The sequence below is a fragment of the Centruroides sculpturatus genome, unplaced genomic scaffold (assembly GCF_000671375.1).
Source record: "Centruroides sculpturatus isolate CEXI.00-Female unplaced genomic scaffold, Cexi_2.0 scaffold202, whole genome shotgun sequence".
NCBI classification, from domain to species: Eukaryota; Metazoa; Arthropoda; class Arachnida; order Scorpiones; family Buthidae; genus Centruroides; species Centruroides sculpturatus.
Window position 1 is genome coordinate 36,855 of NW_019384441.1, and position 18,852 is coordinate 55,706.

General features: G+C 31.0%; 1 protein-coding gene across 2 annotated transcripts in view; it reads right to left on the bottom strand.

Annotated features, from left to right (window-relative positions):
• Positions 1 to 2,715: 2,715 nt before the first annotated feature.
• Positions 2,716 to 18,852, bottom strand: part of LOC111620158 (serine/threonine-protein kinase pak-1-like) — a 42,889-nt gene continuing 26,752 nt past the window's right edge. For both annotated transcript variants that reach the window (XM_023362028.1, XM_023362027.1), the window contains 2 exons: positions 12,978 to 13,199; positions 2,716 to 2,887 (listed from right to left, as the gene is read on the bottom strand). In XM_023362028.1, coding sequence (XP_023217796.1) covers positions 2,716 to 2,887; positions 12,978 to 13,165 — 360 coding nt within the window. In that variant the 5' untranslated portion in view covers positions 13,166 to 13,199. The remainder of the gene's footprint in view (positions 2,888 to 12,977; positions 13,200 to 18,852) is intronic.

Below are 18,852 nucleotides of genomic sequence, written 5' to 3' on the forward strand. Positions count from 1 at the left end.
ATCTTCTTCAGTTACCATAACATAGAATAAATCAAACACAAAAAAGAACATAAATACGAAATTAAAATATAAATAACGGAAAAGTAGCTGTGCTGATAAAATAAACAAAAAATATAAATTAAGCCGAAAAAATGTCCCTTAACAAAAATAAAAATAAATAAAGTCATTAATTCTTCTAAAAAGATCGCCATGCGGTAGGTAAAGAGTCCACATCCCTATGGTTGATGCAAGTAGTTTTCCTGTGTGCCTTAAAGATCTCTAATTTTTCCAGATATTTCATTGTATGTAAATTTGTCGTAGGTTTAATTATTTCTGCTCGATCCCAATGGACTCTAATGTTGTGTTGTGTTGTGTTGCGTAAGCCGATAACATGGTGTTGCCAAGTTTCTTATTAATTGTATATTTATGCTCTTTGATACATTGCTGCAAGTTGCGCCCACGTAGACAAGATCCAAATTAAAATGCTGATCGTGTAATGGTATAGAATAGATCCCTGATGCCGATTTCCAGTCACAACGCTTCTTATCGTTTCTTAATAGCTTGAAAACTGTAGGATTGCGTCAATATATCACTCAAAAATCATTAGCCTTGGCCGTTTCTTTATGTATTTGTCTCAAAAATGGGACATAATTTAAAACCATCCTTTGTCTACGGTCTACTGTAGGATGCCGTTGTTTAGTTGTTTGGAAGGTTGTAATAAGTTTCCTTATGATTTCCTTTTGGTATCCCTGTTGTTCTGCAAACCTTAGAATATAGTTTAGCTCCGCCATCGTGTCTTTCATACTAGTACAATGTGTATAAGCCCTTTTTATCCAGGACCTAAAGGTCGCCAATTTGATGTGATGCAGATCGATCGAATTATGCGGAATTAAAGTGGGTTGAAAGCATGATTTTCTGTATATGCTGGTCCTGATTTCTCCCTGTTTGCAAGAGATGGAAATGTCCAAAAAATTTACAATACTATCACTCTCCTGGTCCACTTGTAGTAACAAACCATAAGGGTTATTATTGATCATATCCAAAAATTACTGTAGGTTAGGTTTTCGTTGCCACAAGATGAATATATCGTCGACATATCTGGCATACAAAACGATAAGGTGTTGTATCATTTTGTACGCCAGATTTGATCGTTAAGAAATGATCGAAAACGTTTTGTATGCTTTATTAATTTTTATTAGCTGGATTATTAAAGGTGTGTTTTATTATTTAACATTGATAAACAAAAGAATTGCTAAGAGAAAAAATGAAAAGAAACTAAATGTCAATTTAAAATAATACATAATTAAGAATTCATTTCATGTAAATTATAATAAATCCATCCAAAATTAGAAATATATAATTACTGTTTTAGTCATGTTTAATTTGGTAGATATGGAAAAAGTCCATAATAAAAGCATTATTAAATGAAATTTATAATGATTTTGCACACTAAATTGTGATAATTTTGAAATTTATAAATGTGAAAATAAATGAAAAATGGATTCTCAATTACCAAAATATACAGGCATTACCCAGCTTAATACCAGTAATAAATTTCTGAAAATTAGCGTTCTGCCAGAAAACATTAACCATAGTCTATTTTTTATTATTTTAAATCAGAAAGATTATAATGTGAAATATCAACCAACTTTTTAAAACCTAACCATAATATGATAGTTTGTTATTTATATTGAGATACTTTATCATATTAGGATGCAAAATGCTTAAAACATCACTTTCTGGTCACTAAACAATTAATATTGTTATCAAACAATTACTTTGTATCCATAATATGTACAAGTTATACATGAACATATTATTTTAAGGCACAGAAAGAGAACATACAACAAAAAACAAAATAAATTGTAGCTACACATCAACAGAATGCCGAAAATCTATCGGGCTAGTTTAAGGCTAATTACTAAATAAATTACGTAACCAATTTGGCTCTAGAGTATTTAAATTAATTAATTTATTTATAATTATTAATGTTAGTAAGAGATGGCGCCTAACGCTTACCTCTAGAGCCAAATTGGTTACGTAATTTATTTAGTAATTAGCCTTAAACTAGCCCAATAGATTTTCGGCATTCTGTTGGTGTGTAGCTATATTGTATATCGGGTTTAGCGATGTTTGTATAAATTGTAGCATATTTTAAAAATGTTTCTGCCTCTTAAAAATTAAAGAATATATTAACTGACTATATAATTATTTCCTAAATAAAATGCAGCTAAAAAAGTATTAAGAGAGCTATATGTCCTACAGATTTTGGGTACTAAAAATGGAAAGCTGTTCTATTAGAAAAAACATAATCAGAAATCATTCTGCAAGGGGTGCCTGTATTCTAAACAATCCAAGCAACAAAACTAATCAAGCTTGTAACTTGAGAGATTTAAAATTACTTCAACATAAGACAACATTCTAATTGAAGGCTGGCTATCATACAATAGCTTGTGCAATTACATATTTAAATTGCCTCAATAACCAGAGTTAGCTTTACTTATCTATAGGTTTAAAAAGTTGATCAAAACATTATTTTTGAATTATAATTAAAGTTAACACTCAAGCCAATATAAAAATTTCAATCAAATAAAGTTAATTCAAATACTTTAAATTATAAAATATAATAATTAATTTATGGTTCATAATATTAAAATTATACTAAAAATGATAATGAAGAAAATTTACTATAACAATGATTATTGTTATAATCATCAAATTATAATATACATTTCATTAGAAACATTCTATCCTCATACCTGAAATAACATTTTCAATTTCTTCGGATTCTTGTTCAACAGTTTCTGTAGTACCAAGATATTTTGCTTCTGGTTTCTTTTTAATGGAATGTGCATAATATTTTAAAGCTTGAAGTACAGCTGTTGGATTTTGAGTTTGCTCTGATTTGCTAAATAATTGTATTAATTAAATGACAGTCAATAATTTTGATATTAAATATAATTTTATTATTTAATATTAAATATAAAAGTACAAGAATATCGGGGGCTAAATTTTGAGATAATTATGGGAATCCTTCCTATTTCCAATAAATCCTTCCTTGGAGAAATTACAAGGAAGACTCTCCACACCAGTTCATTCTACACTCACTGGCCAATGAATTAGAAACCCCCATGCATATTAAGTAAATGTAATTTTGCAGCTTATATGCAAAACACTTGAGTCATATGAGTTACCACATGTTCATAAGCTCCTATTTAAGAATGTTATTAGTCAGTATGGTCATTAAGTTGATGAACATACTGACCATTTTGGGAAAAGCAAAGGACTTGAAGGAGTTTCAAAAAGGGCTGATTGTGGGAGCCTGTTTCATTGGAGTCATCATATCAATAACTGTAGAGCTGACTGGCTTTTCCAAAAGGTGAGATATCTTGAGTGTTCAATTAGTGGAAAAATAACCCTCAATGTCTAAAAGAAGTAACTGTGGCTCCAAAACAGTTAAACAGGAACACAACTGAAGTTGTCTGAAAAGGCTAGTGTGGAAAAAAAGGACTTCCACTCTGCAGGAATTGACAGAAGAATTTAATGAATCCCATCCCTATCCATATCTACCTGAACTATGTGCAGGGAACTGAAAAGAATCAATATGAACAGTTGCAGGCCTATATGAAAACCACTTATTGCTGTGAATAATCGGAAAGTTCGTCTACAGTGGGGCCAAGGCACTGCAATTGGACATCTGAAGACTGGAAAAAGTAATGTGGTCAGACTAATCACGGTACACCTTATTCTGAACTGACAGTAGACAGGGTTTGAAGGGAGCCCCATGAAGCAATGGATCCTGCTTTCCACATTAACATGACTCAAGGTTCTGGTAGGGGTATTATGGTATGGGCATGTTCTGTTGGAACAGAACTGGTCTTCTGATATTCCTGAAAGGTTGGGTGACTTCCAACAAGTATCTGAACATTGTTGCTGATCAAGTTCATCCTGCAATGTTGCATTTTGTTCCTGCATGTGATGGCTCTTTCTTTGATGACAATGCTACTGTCCATCACACAAGAATTGTTCAGCAGTGGTTCAGTGAGCATGAAGATGACTTTTGCTATCCACCCTGGCCACCACAGAGCCCAGATCTTAATCCCATTCAGAACATATGGAACATGTTAGAATCAACAGATCTGCCGGCAAAGTCCTCTTCCATCAAATCTATGCAAACTAAAGGAAAGTCTAGTAAATGCCTGGTATGCATTGGACTTAGAAGCACTTCAGCACCTTGTAGAATCCATGCTAAATCAAGTAAATGTTGTAATTTGAGTTAAAGGTGGTCCAATAAAATATTACACTGCTGTTTCTAATTCATTGGCTAGGGAGTGTATTACATTGTTAATACAGTAACTTGCCACTCAGTCATTTATGATGATGATCTATAAAGTAGACCAGAAACATTAACATTTAAAAATTGTATTGCTTTATTATTATACTAGAATCTCAACCCCTAGTATAATATCAATCAGTCTATTTAAAATTTAAACATTTTGCAACTTTAAAAATGCTGTGTTAATAATTGACAAAAATAATATATACTTCATGCTGGGAATGTTACTGAAGAGAAATCACACTAAAACCATGTTAAAATCACATACTTTTAATAAAAATTGCAAGTACTTTCAATGACTTACAATCGTCATTGTCACGCAATAAAATCAAATGCAATTTTTAAACTTAAGATTAGAATAGAACATACAAGTATTTTTTTAAATGTATAAAGATATGTGGTTGGTTTATCAAATATTTGTAAAATTAAAACAAATCAATAAAATAAAGAATACACTAAAATTATTGACAAAAATATAAATCCATAAGTATAAAATTTTTATGTGAGTATTTACAGGGCAAATTGTTTAAACAGTTCTATCCAAAATTGCAAAATATTTTGGTTGGGAAATTACATGGTGAAAATGATGAGATATAAAGATTTTTCCATAGAAATACATTCTTTTGTTGTAGCACCACCTCAGTAACCTAGTATGAGCCCAAAGTGGAATGTAGCCAATGCTCTAGTGTTCTTCTTGAGAGTTCAGTTGTAGGTCTATTATTTGTAATATCCTCTTGATGCTCTGCAACCCAAACTTGCAATATTCTAGCAGTAGCCCAATGTACATTGTTGTAGCTCATGACAACAGATGCAGCAACAGAATTGCATAAATGCCTGATTTTTTGTGTAAGGAAACATTGTCCCTGATATAGTGTGATTTATTTTTAATGCTGTGTTAGTTAGGAGTTTTCTAAAATTTATAATTTTGCCTAATAAACTAATATTAATAAAATTTGTTTTTGAAATATTTTAAGTTGTTTCCAAGTTCATCAAATTATCTTTCACATCCTCAATTTGAGAGTAGGAGTTATGAACTAGTATAATTCCTACTCTTAAAAAAAACCTAATTTGAAATGAGCTGTTTATCATTTTTCATTTTAATAATTTCAAGGTCCATACAGGTAATTCCATCTGTGATTCTCTGACAGTATTAATGACTTATTAATGTCTCTGCATTTCACCTTTCCACTAAGTAATATTAGGCAAAATCTATTTAAGCCCATTTTCCACACAATTATATATATTTTAAAAAAATACTTTATTCACTTACAAAAAAATTTCATGTAAAATTGATTATGCAATTAGCTAGGTCATTTCTATGTCATATAAAAAATTTCATGATTTAATTAAATTAATTTGTAAATTTTATTTAAATAAGAAAGACTTGCATTGTAAAATCAAATTTTCTTAAAGTGAGGTAGTGGTAAATTCAAAATTATTTAAACAGAAGAAATTGTGCACTCTGTGAGAGGGAGAAATTGCTTATTGCATGCTATTTTTGGTCCAGCATGGACCCAATCAAGGTCATTACATTTCTTCACATCCCTTCCTGAAACTTAACTGCAGAGTTTTGGTGGAAAAGCGGATTGTTGTTGATGGTGTTTTTGAAAACCCAATTTTAACTCTGGCGATATTTTGGTATACTTGCAAAATTCCATGAGCCATCTGAAGATGGAGATAGAGACATATCATAGATCATCAAAATTGGCAAAACTGTTATCTCCACATATTGTATGTGGCCAGCAGTGAAGAATACAATGAATAAAAATACATAAGGTCTGCTGTGCAGTCCAAAATGTCCTGTACACAATACCATTAGGCCAACCTTGTTCCTTGCCTCCCCCACATCAACTGATTGCAATGAGTTAACCAAATGTCACACAGGTCAAAAAAAATTAGAAGGGTTGTGTAAGGGACACACTGCAATTGTTTAAGGCATGAATCTATCTTTGTATTTGTGTTATTAGAGAAAGGATAAGATGTAAACAAATAAAGTATTGATGGTTATCATGAGTCAATATCTATTGGTTCAGCAGGGGAGCACTCAAAACATTTGCACTGGAGTTGTCTCGCTCAGTTTTCTTACACTCTATACAATATGCATCATTTTGGGCTTTTCTGATTCCTTTAAAATTTTTCTTTCCAATGATATATGTTTACTACATTTCTGTTTGTATTTCTTTTGCAATTTCTTCGACCTTATGAAAATTTTCTTCAGCTCGCACAGTTATCAGCTTACAACTTTACAAATTCTATTTTATTGGTTACTAGCAGACCCCGCCACACATTGTTGTGGCTCAAAATGTATCTATTATAAATGTATAACACTTCTGGGGGGGGGATTTTTCGAAAAATTCCTTTTTAGTGTACATTCTCTTGACGTACCCTATTAAAACGCAATCAAAAACGCAAAAAACGACATCTAAAATAGTATATATAGAAGCAGAGTTCTTCACGGTAAGCCTTAAACCTGTCCTTCTCCCCCAGTGGGAGGAATTTCGACATGTGTATTATATAAAAACATGTGCATATTCGAATGTAACATTGTGTCAAAATTTCAAAGGAATTGGTATGAAAAAAACGAACATTACATTTTTATTTATATAGATAGATAGATGATGATCTGCTTTAGTTCATCATCACAGAAAAGCAAATTTCGTACTCGTGAAGTTAGTGCCATCTGTTGGACATAAAAGCCTTAATCCTAGATGATATCTTTTAATTTATATGAATGTTTAACGGAATAATATACAGCCTATGTCCACTCTGAAGTTCCATTCTAAATATTGGTGAAAGAATTTTTGAAATCGGATGAGTAGTTTTGGAGATTACCTCCTACATACAAACTTACAAACATTACCTCTTTATAATATTAGTATAGATTATTGCTAAATAATATTGTAGATCCTGTCATTCTGTACCAAATCAACACCAATTTCAACGTCCTATCTCTTCACAATCCAAAGTTTCACTGCCCAAATGCCATGCCGCACAGACATTTTCAGTGTTCACACGCAACTGCTACCCTTTCCCCACACAGCTGTTGCACCTGCATTATCCAGCATTTTAAATACAGACATAAACCTTCTATCCAACAAAATTTAAATCATTAGATTATCATTTATAGTTTACAAGATAAATGGCAAGATTTGTCGTACTTATATTTGGTTACTCTAGTTTTCATACACCCTCCCTACACTGAACCAAATTTAAAGATGTTCAGATCAAAAAGGAGCAAGAGGGATAGATTCCATGGTATTTGCAGATTCCCTGACTTTCCAGGTCTATAGTCTAGACCAGGGGTGGCCAACAGTTTTTGCCCCTGGGCCGAATTGGAAAGAAAACTTTTTCCATGGGCCGAACCAGAGGCTGCCATAGCAAGATTTTGAGGTGGTGCGAGATCTCATTGTGGTGTCACTCCTTGGAGACTAAATTGTAGATAGAGATTACAGATAGATTTTTCACATTATCATGCTTTATCAACATTCGACGCTCTTACGAGATTTGTAATGGAGGATTAACTCTAAACGTAAAGTGAGTTGATCTTTTTTTTTTATTTTTATTTTTTAGGCATCAGAATTTTTCATTGAGCTATTCAAACTTGAGTAGCTAATATTCAAATATTGATCGCAGGCCACATAAATTCATTAAGTGGGCAGGATCCAGCCCGTGGGCTGTATGTTGTATGCCTAGACCCTGTAATTCTGATTGTGTAAATTAAATAAATTTATTAAAAAATTTTTCCAGTTTACTAATAATTTTATAAAAATTTGGGCAATTTAACAAATTTATACTTTTGTAACATTACACTATTGTCAGTAAAGAGGTAAGTTCTATTGTTTGGTTTGTTAATCAAATGTTCTTTGAGCCTTGCACCTGAGTGAGTAATAGCTGCTAGTTTTACCAAATATATAAGCAAGCTGTTTTTGACTGCAAATAGACCATAATATTGACAACAAAAGTGAGACACATGTTTTTACAAGTTATCCCAAAAACCCAGTTACCAACTTCAGGGAAAGGCAGGGAAGTCACTCTTAGCCTAGGGATAAGACGAAGATAAGTCTGGATAGGGGAGCAAAGTTAAAGTGTTTAACCGTTAAAATAAAATACTCGCAAATATTTTTGTAAATTTATTTTTTTCATCATAATTTCTACAAAGACTGGACAAATTAATAATCAACTATGAATTTAAAAACCAGTTTGTCTGGGTGAAAACAGGCCTGCTGGCAACACTAGTGCCTGTGTTTGTTGCTTGCCTTCCCATAGAGTTAACATTATCTCTCTCCATTCACCACACCTGAACCATTGTATCTTTCTCAAATCTTTCTTCAGTGGCATCATTTACAGTATAAAATCTTTAATTTGATACTTGAACTGTATTTTTAGCCCCAGCTGTTTATTCAAACTAAGTTGGAAAACTGAAACTTTATTTCAATTAATATATATAGAACCTGTACTAGCCTAAAAATTTTGTGAGTCACAGTGACTCATTAAGTTTGTAAATGGAAGTCAACTTAAGTAATCCATTAGTCACATCAGTTAGTTTCAAAAACTAATTGTATGTAAACACAGCACTGGTACATATTTATAAATAAGACTCAGGGTGGCTAGATTTTTTTCATTGGCTTATGTCCATAAATGTTTTCTTTCATGCACTCATTTTGCACTAAATTTTCTTATTTGTATGTTAATTTTTATAATTTTAGCCTTTTTTTTCAGAAAGTTAACATTTGCCTAGAATTCACTTACAATTGCTCTGGGCATAAAAAAATTTTTAGATGCCTAAGCTTGTAATTTTTCACTGAGAATTTAAAAATATAAGCATCTACATGCCCATCTGGCAGCCCTGATAAGACTCATGCTATTCAAGCCTGCCTATCTGTCAACAAGGTTATGACTTTGTAGAGCCAATTTGCTAAGCCTATACTCGTTCAGGTTGCACACCTTAACTTTACCCAATGGAGGACAGCCAAACTTTAGTTAGATTGTTGGCTACTATGTCTTAAAGTATTTGCATTTTCAATCCCATACTCTCACACACCAGACACTGCATGCTAATAGTTGTAACATCAAATTTCAGTTAGTCACAAACTGACTCACCAGTGAAAATGTTGCAAGTCAAAGTTACAGAAATATTAAATTTTATGCATAAAAATGTGAGTAAAGGAAGGATCTGATATAAATTCATTAAATATGTTCTGTTTATGGATTAAAAAGTATCAAAATTTTAGTTTTTGTATTATTTACAACAGCTTATGTTGGATTCATGCAACTTAGGTACTGAAAGCAGTAAGTAACACCCTACACAGCAATTGATGCAACTTTTTGCACACCTCTATATACAAAAAAGATGTTTAACTGTAAACAGAAATACAAAATGTAACAATACAGTAGTGTTAATTATCTGAAATAATTGGATAACTGATCACACTTGTTAAACCAGCTAACATGTACCAATACACCTGAACAGATGCCACCTATCCCGTATAATTTAATGTGTGGATAATACATCATCATCCATATCTTCAAGTATACTAGTATATGCATAGCAAGCTTTAGGGAAAGAAAATATAAATACCTTAAATAAACTATAAATTTCAATTCTAGTATAATAATAAGAGGTTAAGGCATAAAAATTTAATGCATTAAAAGTCTGTAATTTAACATTTTTTTTCTATTTGTATTGTAATAAATAAAATATAACAGTAGTATTGATAATGAGATACTCAATAATGGGCATACAGAAGATGGCTAATGATTGTTATTACATAAATACTTTGCAATTTCAGAGAGTACAATTGCAATTACAAATTTGCAATTGTACTCTGAAGTTTATTTTGATTAATTGATTTTTTGGATGACCAACACTTTACTGTATATCTTCTGAAAATTTCATTAAAATTAAAGTGAAAACTACTTTTTCATTCTGAAAAATTTGTCAAAATTAGCTCACAGGTTTTCAAACTTAAGGCTGGTATACACGGTAAGGAAATCCTCAAAGGATGTGCTTAACAGACGAAAAAAACTCGGATATAACTGGCTGGATCGAACATAGTAATTTACAAAACTTATTAAAATATCTCCCAACGTATAAAGAATTATTTTTATTTAAAAATGGATAGATAGAAAAAAAAATCACGGTTAATCCTCAAAGGATTTCCTTACCGTGTATCCAGCCTTTATTTTGACCACCGGCCACTTTGAGATGAAAAAAAATGTAATGCCCCCATATTTTTTAACTTACGTTTTTACATTACCATCTGTTGCATATCTTAAAAACAGTTATTGCAAATATAATGTTTAAACATGTATTATTATATGGATAGGATAGATAGGGTGTGACCCATATCCTATTTCTGAGATCAAAGAATGTTTCAATGAGAAGAAATAAAACTCATATTTAACTCACTGAGCCTTCTACTGCCCCCTGAAAGCCTCCAGTGCCCACAAGAGGGCATCACCCACTTTGAGAAAGGATGATCTAGCCAATCAAATATTAATGTTCGTTTTAGTCATATGATCAGAACATTCAAAAAAATTTTGGCCGAATCTTTTTCAGTTAGAATTTACAGGATCTACATATTTGAAAATACTTTCCAAAGTTTATTCATTTTAAATATATTTCTGTCTATTATTTGAAACAATTTATAAATTGGTCAGTGTTTGTAATAATAATACAGTTTTGTATCATCATCGTCAACATTTTATATACAAAGTATATTTATACCAACACACTATTTGATTTTTACCCATAAATTGCAATAGTTGTCTCAAAATATCTATTTACATTACCTATATTCCTTTGTCAAATACAAAAACAAAACTGAAATTTTATTTTCTGTTTTTGTTTCTACATTTGCTTTACACAATGTAGAAAGAAAATGTATGAATATACAATACATAATATATTAAATAATAATAATAATACTTAATAAATATAAAATACACAAAAAAGGAACATGTCATGCCCCTTTCTTTAAGTAAATGAATTATTTCCATTATTAACCTTTTTAGTTAGATATTAGTTAGGTAATGAATCTGCAAAAATATTAAAATTACCACTGCAATTTTAGAAAGAAGCTATTTTTAATATTAGTAAATGAATGAATATTAAATACCAATATTAATTAACCCTCATCTTGGCATATAGAGTATTAAGAGCTCAGCAAAAATTTACTTCGAAACGAATGTTTTCTACTGTCTTCAACGGTCATCATCAGGCTCGATTCCAAGTGTTCAAAATGAAGATGTTGAAGATAGTAGAAAATGTTCATTCCGAAGTAAATTTTTGCTGGTTTTTTCAGTAATTACATAGTTATTTTTATTGTATTAAGAGCTCACTTGGGGCATGTGCATCTGCAGGATACATAATGCAAATGAATGCAATTTTTTCTGTTTTTATGGATGTATATGCTTGACTACAATTATATCTTTGGTTTCTACATTTTCTCTACTATCTAACAGTATAAAACACTTGTGGGTTTAAAAAAAATAAGATTTTATGTATATGCTTTGTAATTTGATCTATAAATGCAAAAAACTAAACTTATCAATTTTCAACTCACTATAAATTATTTCAACTCTCACTTATTGACATCAGAGTTGTGTTAAATTTTATAGGATTGTATTATGTAATAGACTGGGCCAGTCCCCGACTGTGATGGTCAGCAAAATGCTAATCGTTTTATTACTTCATTTTCAAACACTCTCTTCTCTTCAGTGGTGGCTCAAATGACTAACAAATTGTTTTCTTGCACTAAGGGGAATGTTTTTTATATTTAACAACTGGTGTTGCCAGTAATGAATTTATAATTTTACTTTTAATTTTTTTGCAAGATAGTTGTGCACATTTCAAAAATCAGTTACATAATTTCAAAAATAGACATTGCTTGAAATATTACAGAAAATATGAAAATTTATTGCCGAATGTTTAGGAAATGAACCATTCAAAAATATAATGCATGGACCACCAAGAATTCAGCAATTTACTACTTGATGTCAAATCTTCAAATTTAAAGCTTAATAATTTAAAAAAATATTAATAAAATTACCAAATAAATGTTTGGGTCAAAATTAATAAATGGTATTGCTACATAATGAACATAAATTTTAACTGTTGCAAAATTGAAAGTATTAAATTTCTTATCATGTTCTGATTGAGAGAAAGCTGGGTGATAACGCTAAAGTGAGAAAATCATTTTGTCAAAAATAGTTGCAATAACTAATTTGAAAAGAATTGATATTGGTCTGGTCATTGAAACCAGGAAAAAGACAGTGTAGCATTGTGGTAAAGTTTAAATATTCTACATTGTTATTTTATTGAATTACAATTGTTATGTGCAACAATTGAGAGTAAAGTGTGCTCATGCTGCAAGAGAATTTACTGCATTTGGAAGTAAGGTACTGTTTTTCATGAAATTTCTCTGAAAAAAGGTCATAAACTTGAAACCATTGTAAGAATCACTTCAGAACATATCAATTGAGAACTAAAACAAAGCTCCCAGTTCAACTATTATTTATTTTTGAGAAATTCATAGAAAACACGTTATGTATTTTCTGGATACATACGCCCCAAGATGAGAGTTAATTATTATCATCATCACCTTATGTGTTAATTCAATTAGTTTTTAGTTTATGCATTTGTTTAATAGATTTTACTTACCTAATGTTAGCTTGTTGTAATAATCTAAGCCAAGGATCAGGAAGACCTTCTATTTCTCCAGTGGATGGATTACAACCAACATGAATATTATGTTTTACTGAAAAAGGTTTCCCAATTTCAGCTGGAGGAAGTGAAACTTCCTTCTTTGAAGTCTTCTTTGAAATTAATTTTGTTAGGAGACCACTCATATTGTTACAATATATGGAATGTCTTCATGTAATACTAAAAAATAAATTACAAAATTATATTAATAAATTTTATTGGTAAATGAAATTATATGTATGCATCATTTTATATAAACATAACAATAGATAAGTTGTTAGCAAAGGATTTTGATAATATAATTTGCATTTAGTTCATGGATTCTATTTTGATTTATTTTTCCTTCTATAAAAAAATAATAAAATAAACTTCTTTCAAATAAATCAATATTTTAAGCTTACATAATTTTTTACTTCTGTGATCATACTATTGTTCATAAACAGCATATGATAATGCCATAATGGATTAATTTTCTTTTGAATTCTTTATGAACTATAATTACATTGTCACTAAATAAATTAATGAAAAATTATTTCAGCTTTATTGACAACTAGCTTACCCGTCGCGCATTGCTGCGATCTCAAAAGAAACGAAATTCAAGCAAACTCGTTATGATAAAATTCAATTTACATTTGATCATTTTTATTGTAACTTATTATTATTATTAATTTTCATCGGGAAAACATTTCAAAGTGTCGTTTCAATTCTATTTATTTATTGGAGTGCTTGTGGATACACGATATTTTTTGTATTTCCGTCTGGTGCATACACGAATAAATCGGAAGGTTTTCCGACGCGTGAGCCGGCCACATACAGTTGTCCATGCGAGAAGCGCAGATTCTCTAAATTTAGCCCACACACTTGCAGCTATTGTCAGAAGTGCGATATTTCCAATTTATATATATATATATATATATTTTAATCCTTTATAATTTTAATTATTTAATTGCTCCTTCCTTTCTTCCTTGGCATGTTGTAAAATTTCTGATAGTTGGATAATACAGTCGACCCCCCTATAAGATCATTGATTTTTCCGTTTTATCTGAATTACATGTTGTATGAGTCATTTAGATTTTACAAATATGTGAGCCATTCACAGTCCGGCACACGTATTTGTAAAATCTAAGTGACTCGTACAACATGTAATTCAGATAAAACGGAAAAATCAATGATCTTATAGGGGGGTCGACTGTATANGAGTATATTAAACAACTTCCCAAAGTTTCACGGCAATCGGATAAACGGTGTGGTAATGCATGAAGGACACACACACACACACACACACAGACACACATACATTCATTTTTATATATATAGATGACTTATCAAAATTTTATATATGATGTTTATAAATATTTGTGATTTTATTTTAAAATTCTTTACTTTTTCTTTTAAACTTATGAAAATACTACATTTCTCAAAACAGTCCATCCTGATGCCAAATGTAAAAATTTTATTTAATATCTGTTATCAGATGTCCAATAATATTGGCAAAATTTTAATAAAGCCCTGTAAAGAATTGGACTCTTCTTTTTCAGTTGCATTATTCGCATTGTTATTTTATTACTACATTTAATTTGAAGATTTTGTTTAATTCTGGATGATAAACTTCACATTCCTGACTCATTATTCAAAACTCTCATCTATCAGTTATCATTTGGAACAATGTTCTAATCATTCTTATAATTGTCATATCCAACTTAAAGTAATTTAAATTGAATATAAGAATAGTCTTCTTGATCAAATAATCACACAGTAAAAATCTGAATGATGATGACAACATTAATATATATATTTTTTTAACTGTTTACTATTAGTGAACAACAGTAATTAGTTAAACTCTTTTGTAAAAAAATTACAGTTACATTTCTATATTACCTAAATCCTATATAGCAAATTTCTCTTTTCAATGAATTTTTCTGCAGATTATTAAAAATACAGGTAACTCCCATATAATACGGCACTTCTATAGCACAGATTCACTCTAACACAGTTTGAGAATTGGAAACATCCCTGTATAACATGGTGCTTTTATAGCACGGGTTCACTCTACAACGGTTTGGGAATTGAGTAAAACCCTCATACAACATGAAATATAATAAAGAATGTGTTCGTTTGTAACTCCACGTGAGCATTCTAATTGTTTTCGTGGCTGGATGAAGTTCAAATCAACAAAAATCTCCAATAATCCAGTAAAACACGCACTTTAATAGACAAACTAATGTGTTCATTCCTCCATCTCTACCTAGCATGGACAACATTTTTGAAACAATACCTGTATGTTGTACATCCTTTTTCAATTTTTGTTACACGTGACAATGTAACTAATCATGTAAGTGTTCTTTTTGCTTAAGAAATCACTGTTCAAAAGCAGTAAACATTAATATAGCACAATATATTCTGGCAATTGTTTGGCATTAAAAAAAGATAGTTTATAACAGTCCCAGATAGAATAATATCCATGGCTTTATTCCACTTAGCTAGATTGAGTATTTGGGCTATACAGAGAAGCCTAACCAGCAGTTTTACAGGGGATAAGTTATTATTAATGAGGGAGATTATCATCAGCATTAACAGAACAACTTGCCACAGATACAAAAGCAGTTCTGCCATGGGAAGATACCAACATCATGGTACTAAATTCAAAGTGTTTATCACTCAGAACAGTTGAAGAGCTTATAATGCCATCATGGAGGTTCCAGTCATAAACAAAAGAAGGAATTGACCTGGATCCCTGGATTTGGCTTACTTTGTCTTTCCAATCAATAGCTAGCCCTCTACAAAACTGCCAGTTAAGCTGGGTGGGCTGGGTGGCATAACATTGAGCATATTATTCCATCAGGGACTGTTACAAGACTATCTTATCTTTTTTTATTTTACATTCTTGTTAATTATTTATTACCTGCCAATTATTCTTTTCTTTGTAAAAAATTTTAGTTCAAATTTTTATATTCAAACTTAATTTTATACCAGTGGTCATGGAAGTTTTTCTAGTTTTTTCGATTTCTTGAACACAATTTTACGAATCTTCATATGTAAAACTGTACAAATCTGCCCTTTATTATAGTTTTACATACCATTTCAATTTTTCAGGCTATTCCTATCCTTGATCGACTTGAAACAAGAACACTATTCTTATTTTGTGCTTTGTATACTTTTATTAATAGACATACTTTTTTTTTTATTCAAAGTACATGAACAGTAATATACTATAGCTGTTTCTGTGATAATTATTGATTCCAAGTGTGCTAAATATTTCTGCTTCTCATATCAAACCCATGCACTAATGTCTTTAAAAAATTCACAAGCTAACTGGTTTTACCAGCACACCATAATGCCACTTCAGTCTTCCTTGGTTTCCATAATGTTTATATCAGAAGTTGTGAATGATAATGGTAAAGAACATTGTATTAATAACCCCCAATGACAAGCTAGATATGCCAGTTTATTAGGTTTGCCGGCATGCCAGATTCCAGGTTAATGGAATTTTATTGTAAACAAGCAATTATTTATTGTGACATCATCACAATGCCAAGCTGCAATTTTATTCATATTTTTAATTTATTTAATTTAAAATATATGCTCCCCGCCTCAAATTAGTGAAATAACATGACTTCTGGTTTGCATTGGATGTTCTTATATAGTTAATTGAAGCCTCCTGATCCTAAGGTTTCCAGATCTGGTCTTGTTTTTTATCTATCTAACTTCGTTCTTGACATTAAGGAAAGACAGATGGACAACAGTGGGAATGTATATGTGAGGCTCTGGACAGGTCCGAACCCTCACTAAAATTCGCGGAAAATAATTGTTTTAGAAAAAAAATATATTAGTTAGAAATAGATTTTTATGATATGAAAACGCGACACTAGACAATAGAAGACTTTTAAACAATAGAAGAATGTAAGTCCGTCGATCATTTCCGGTGGGAGATCGAATTAAACTTCGATTTTGACCTCTCCCGCGCCCTCGAAAGGTTTCGAATTGTCATCAGGTGACGAGGAGAGACCAATCGGAAAGGGGAATCTGAGAGAAAACGGATAAAACCCCGGAAATTCGAGGACGCGACGGCTTCTTCTCCCGAAAGTTCCAAGTGACGGATCTGTTGTTGTGTGTGTGTCTCGCACCCATCTTCGTCTCCATCTCCCGACCTCGGATCGACATCTTTCCATCAACGGAAGTCGACCGCATCGTCCCGGAGTCGTCGAGACGTGATGGAATGGTTCATTCGCGAACAAGGGACACTCCTTCAAAATGGGACTATCTTGGAAAGGAGAGGAAGACCCAGAGGCCGCAGCCGCCGCAGAACTTCCAAGATCGCGGAAATCTTGTAAGCTTCTTTCGTGTTTAATAAACGGTTGTGTTGTTTGTAAACGAAGCATCTATCTCTGACTCAACTGCTTCCACATGTCGTTGATTGTTACCGCTCGGCAATCCAAACGGCAAGGGAGACGATGACGATATATATCACATATTATCGTTCCTCGAAAGTTTTTTAAATTTCTCCCCCCCTCGGCCCCCACATATAGGTCTACAATTTTTTCAAATTGTAGCCCAATAAAAATTAATATGTTATTTTCTCTTGTTTATATTAATTTAACTTATTAATTTTATATACTGTTTATTTCAAATAAATAAAATAATTTAATTATCTCAATTTATTTTTGATGTTATTTCTTTGAAAAATGTATTGTATTCATATTTAATTTTGAGATGAGTGAATCTCAACCCTCATAGAAACAACAATTGAAATATAGGGATTTCTGTAAATTATCTTTACAACATTAAAGCAACCAAAGCCAAATTAACGAGCTAGAAACGGCTATAATAATAGTTTAATAAAACAGCTTTCCAGTTAGTTCTAAATTTATTTAAATTATTTAATTAAAATTATAATTATTAAATTTAGCATGAGATGGCTCCTAATGACTAACTCTAATACCAAATTATCTCAAATTATTATTATTGTTATAGCCGTTTCTAGCCTGTTAATTTGGCTTTGGTTGCTTTAATGTTTATTGGTTAGCTGATGTTTGTTTATATCTTTATAACTTCATAAATAAATACAAAAAGAGAAATTGAAATATTTTTTGTATGTGAAACAAATTCTTAAAGTTCTATTTACAAATTTCAATATAATAAAGAATAAATCACTAGTCATAGGTAACATGTCAAAATATAGTACAAATGAAGTCAAAATGCTCCACTGAACATAGAAATCAAGTTAAAACTTGATTTCTACTAAGAATTTCCATATCAATGATGAAAATGGTTTACACAGCTGTAAGTTAAGAGGAAAAATTTTTTTATAACATTCAGAGTTTGTCTGCATATGCAAAAAATCATTTGAAAATATCTGAATTTCTAATTTTTCTATTAATGTAGAAGTTAAAAAGATAATCAGTGTTCTTCTTGCCCATATGTTATCATTTAAAGAATTTAACATAATTTTAAATTCACCAAGATGAAAAACTGTGCCAACAATATTAACTTATCCCAACTAAATAATTTTTGAGTTAAATATATTGAAATTTATGATGTTAATTTTTAGTCATTTTTGGTTATTAATAACTCTCTAAAATTCTATTAATTATTAGCATAATTTTTATGAGGTTACTTAATTATCTTTATTTAAATTATAAAATTATTTTGGTAATTTGTAAATACTGTATATATCCAGGGTGGCCAAGCTCTTTGATAGTCCGAGCCATTTTTCAAAATTTGAAATTTTTCGCGAGCCGCAATTAAATACGTATTAAAAAGGTATGCAAAAAATTCCAATATTATATCCGTAGCAAGAGTGATACAAATTGTTTCTTCCAGAGCACAATGTCAA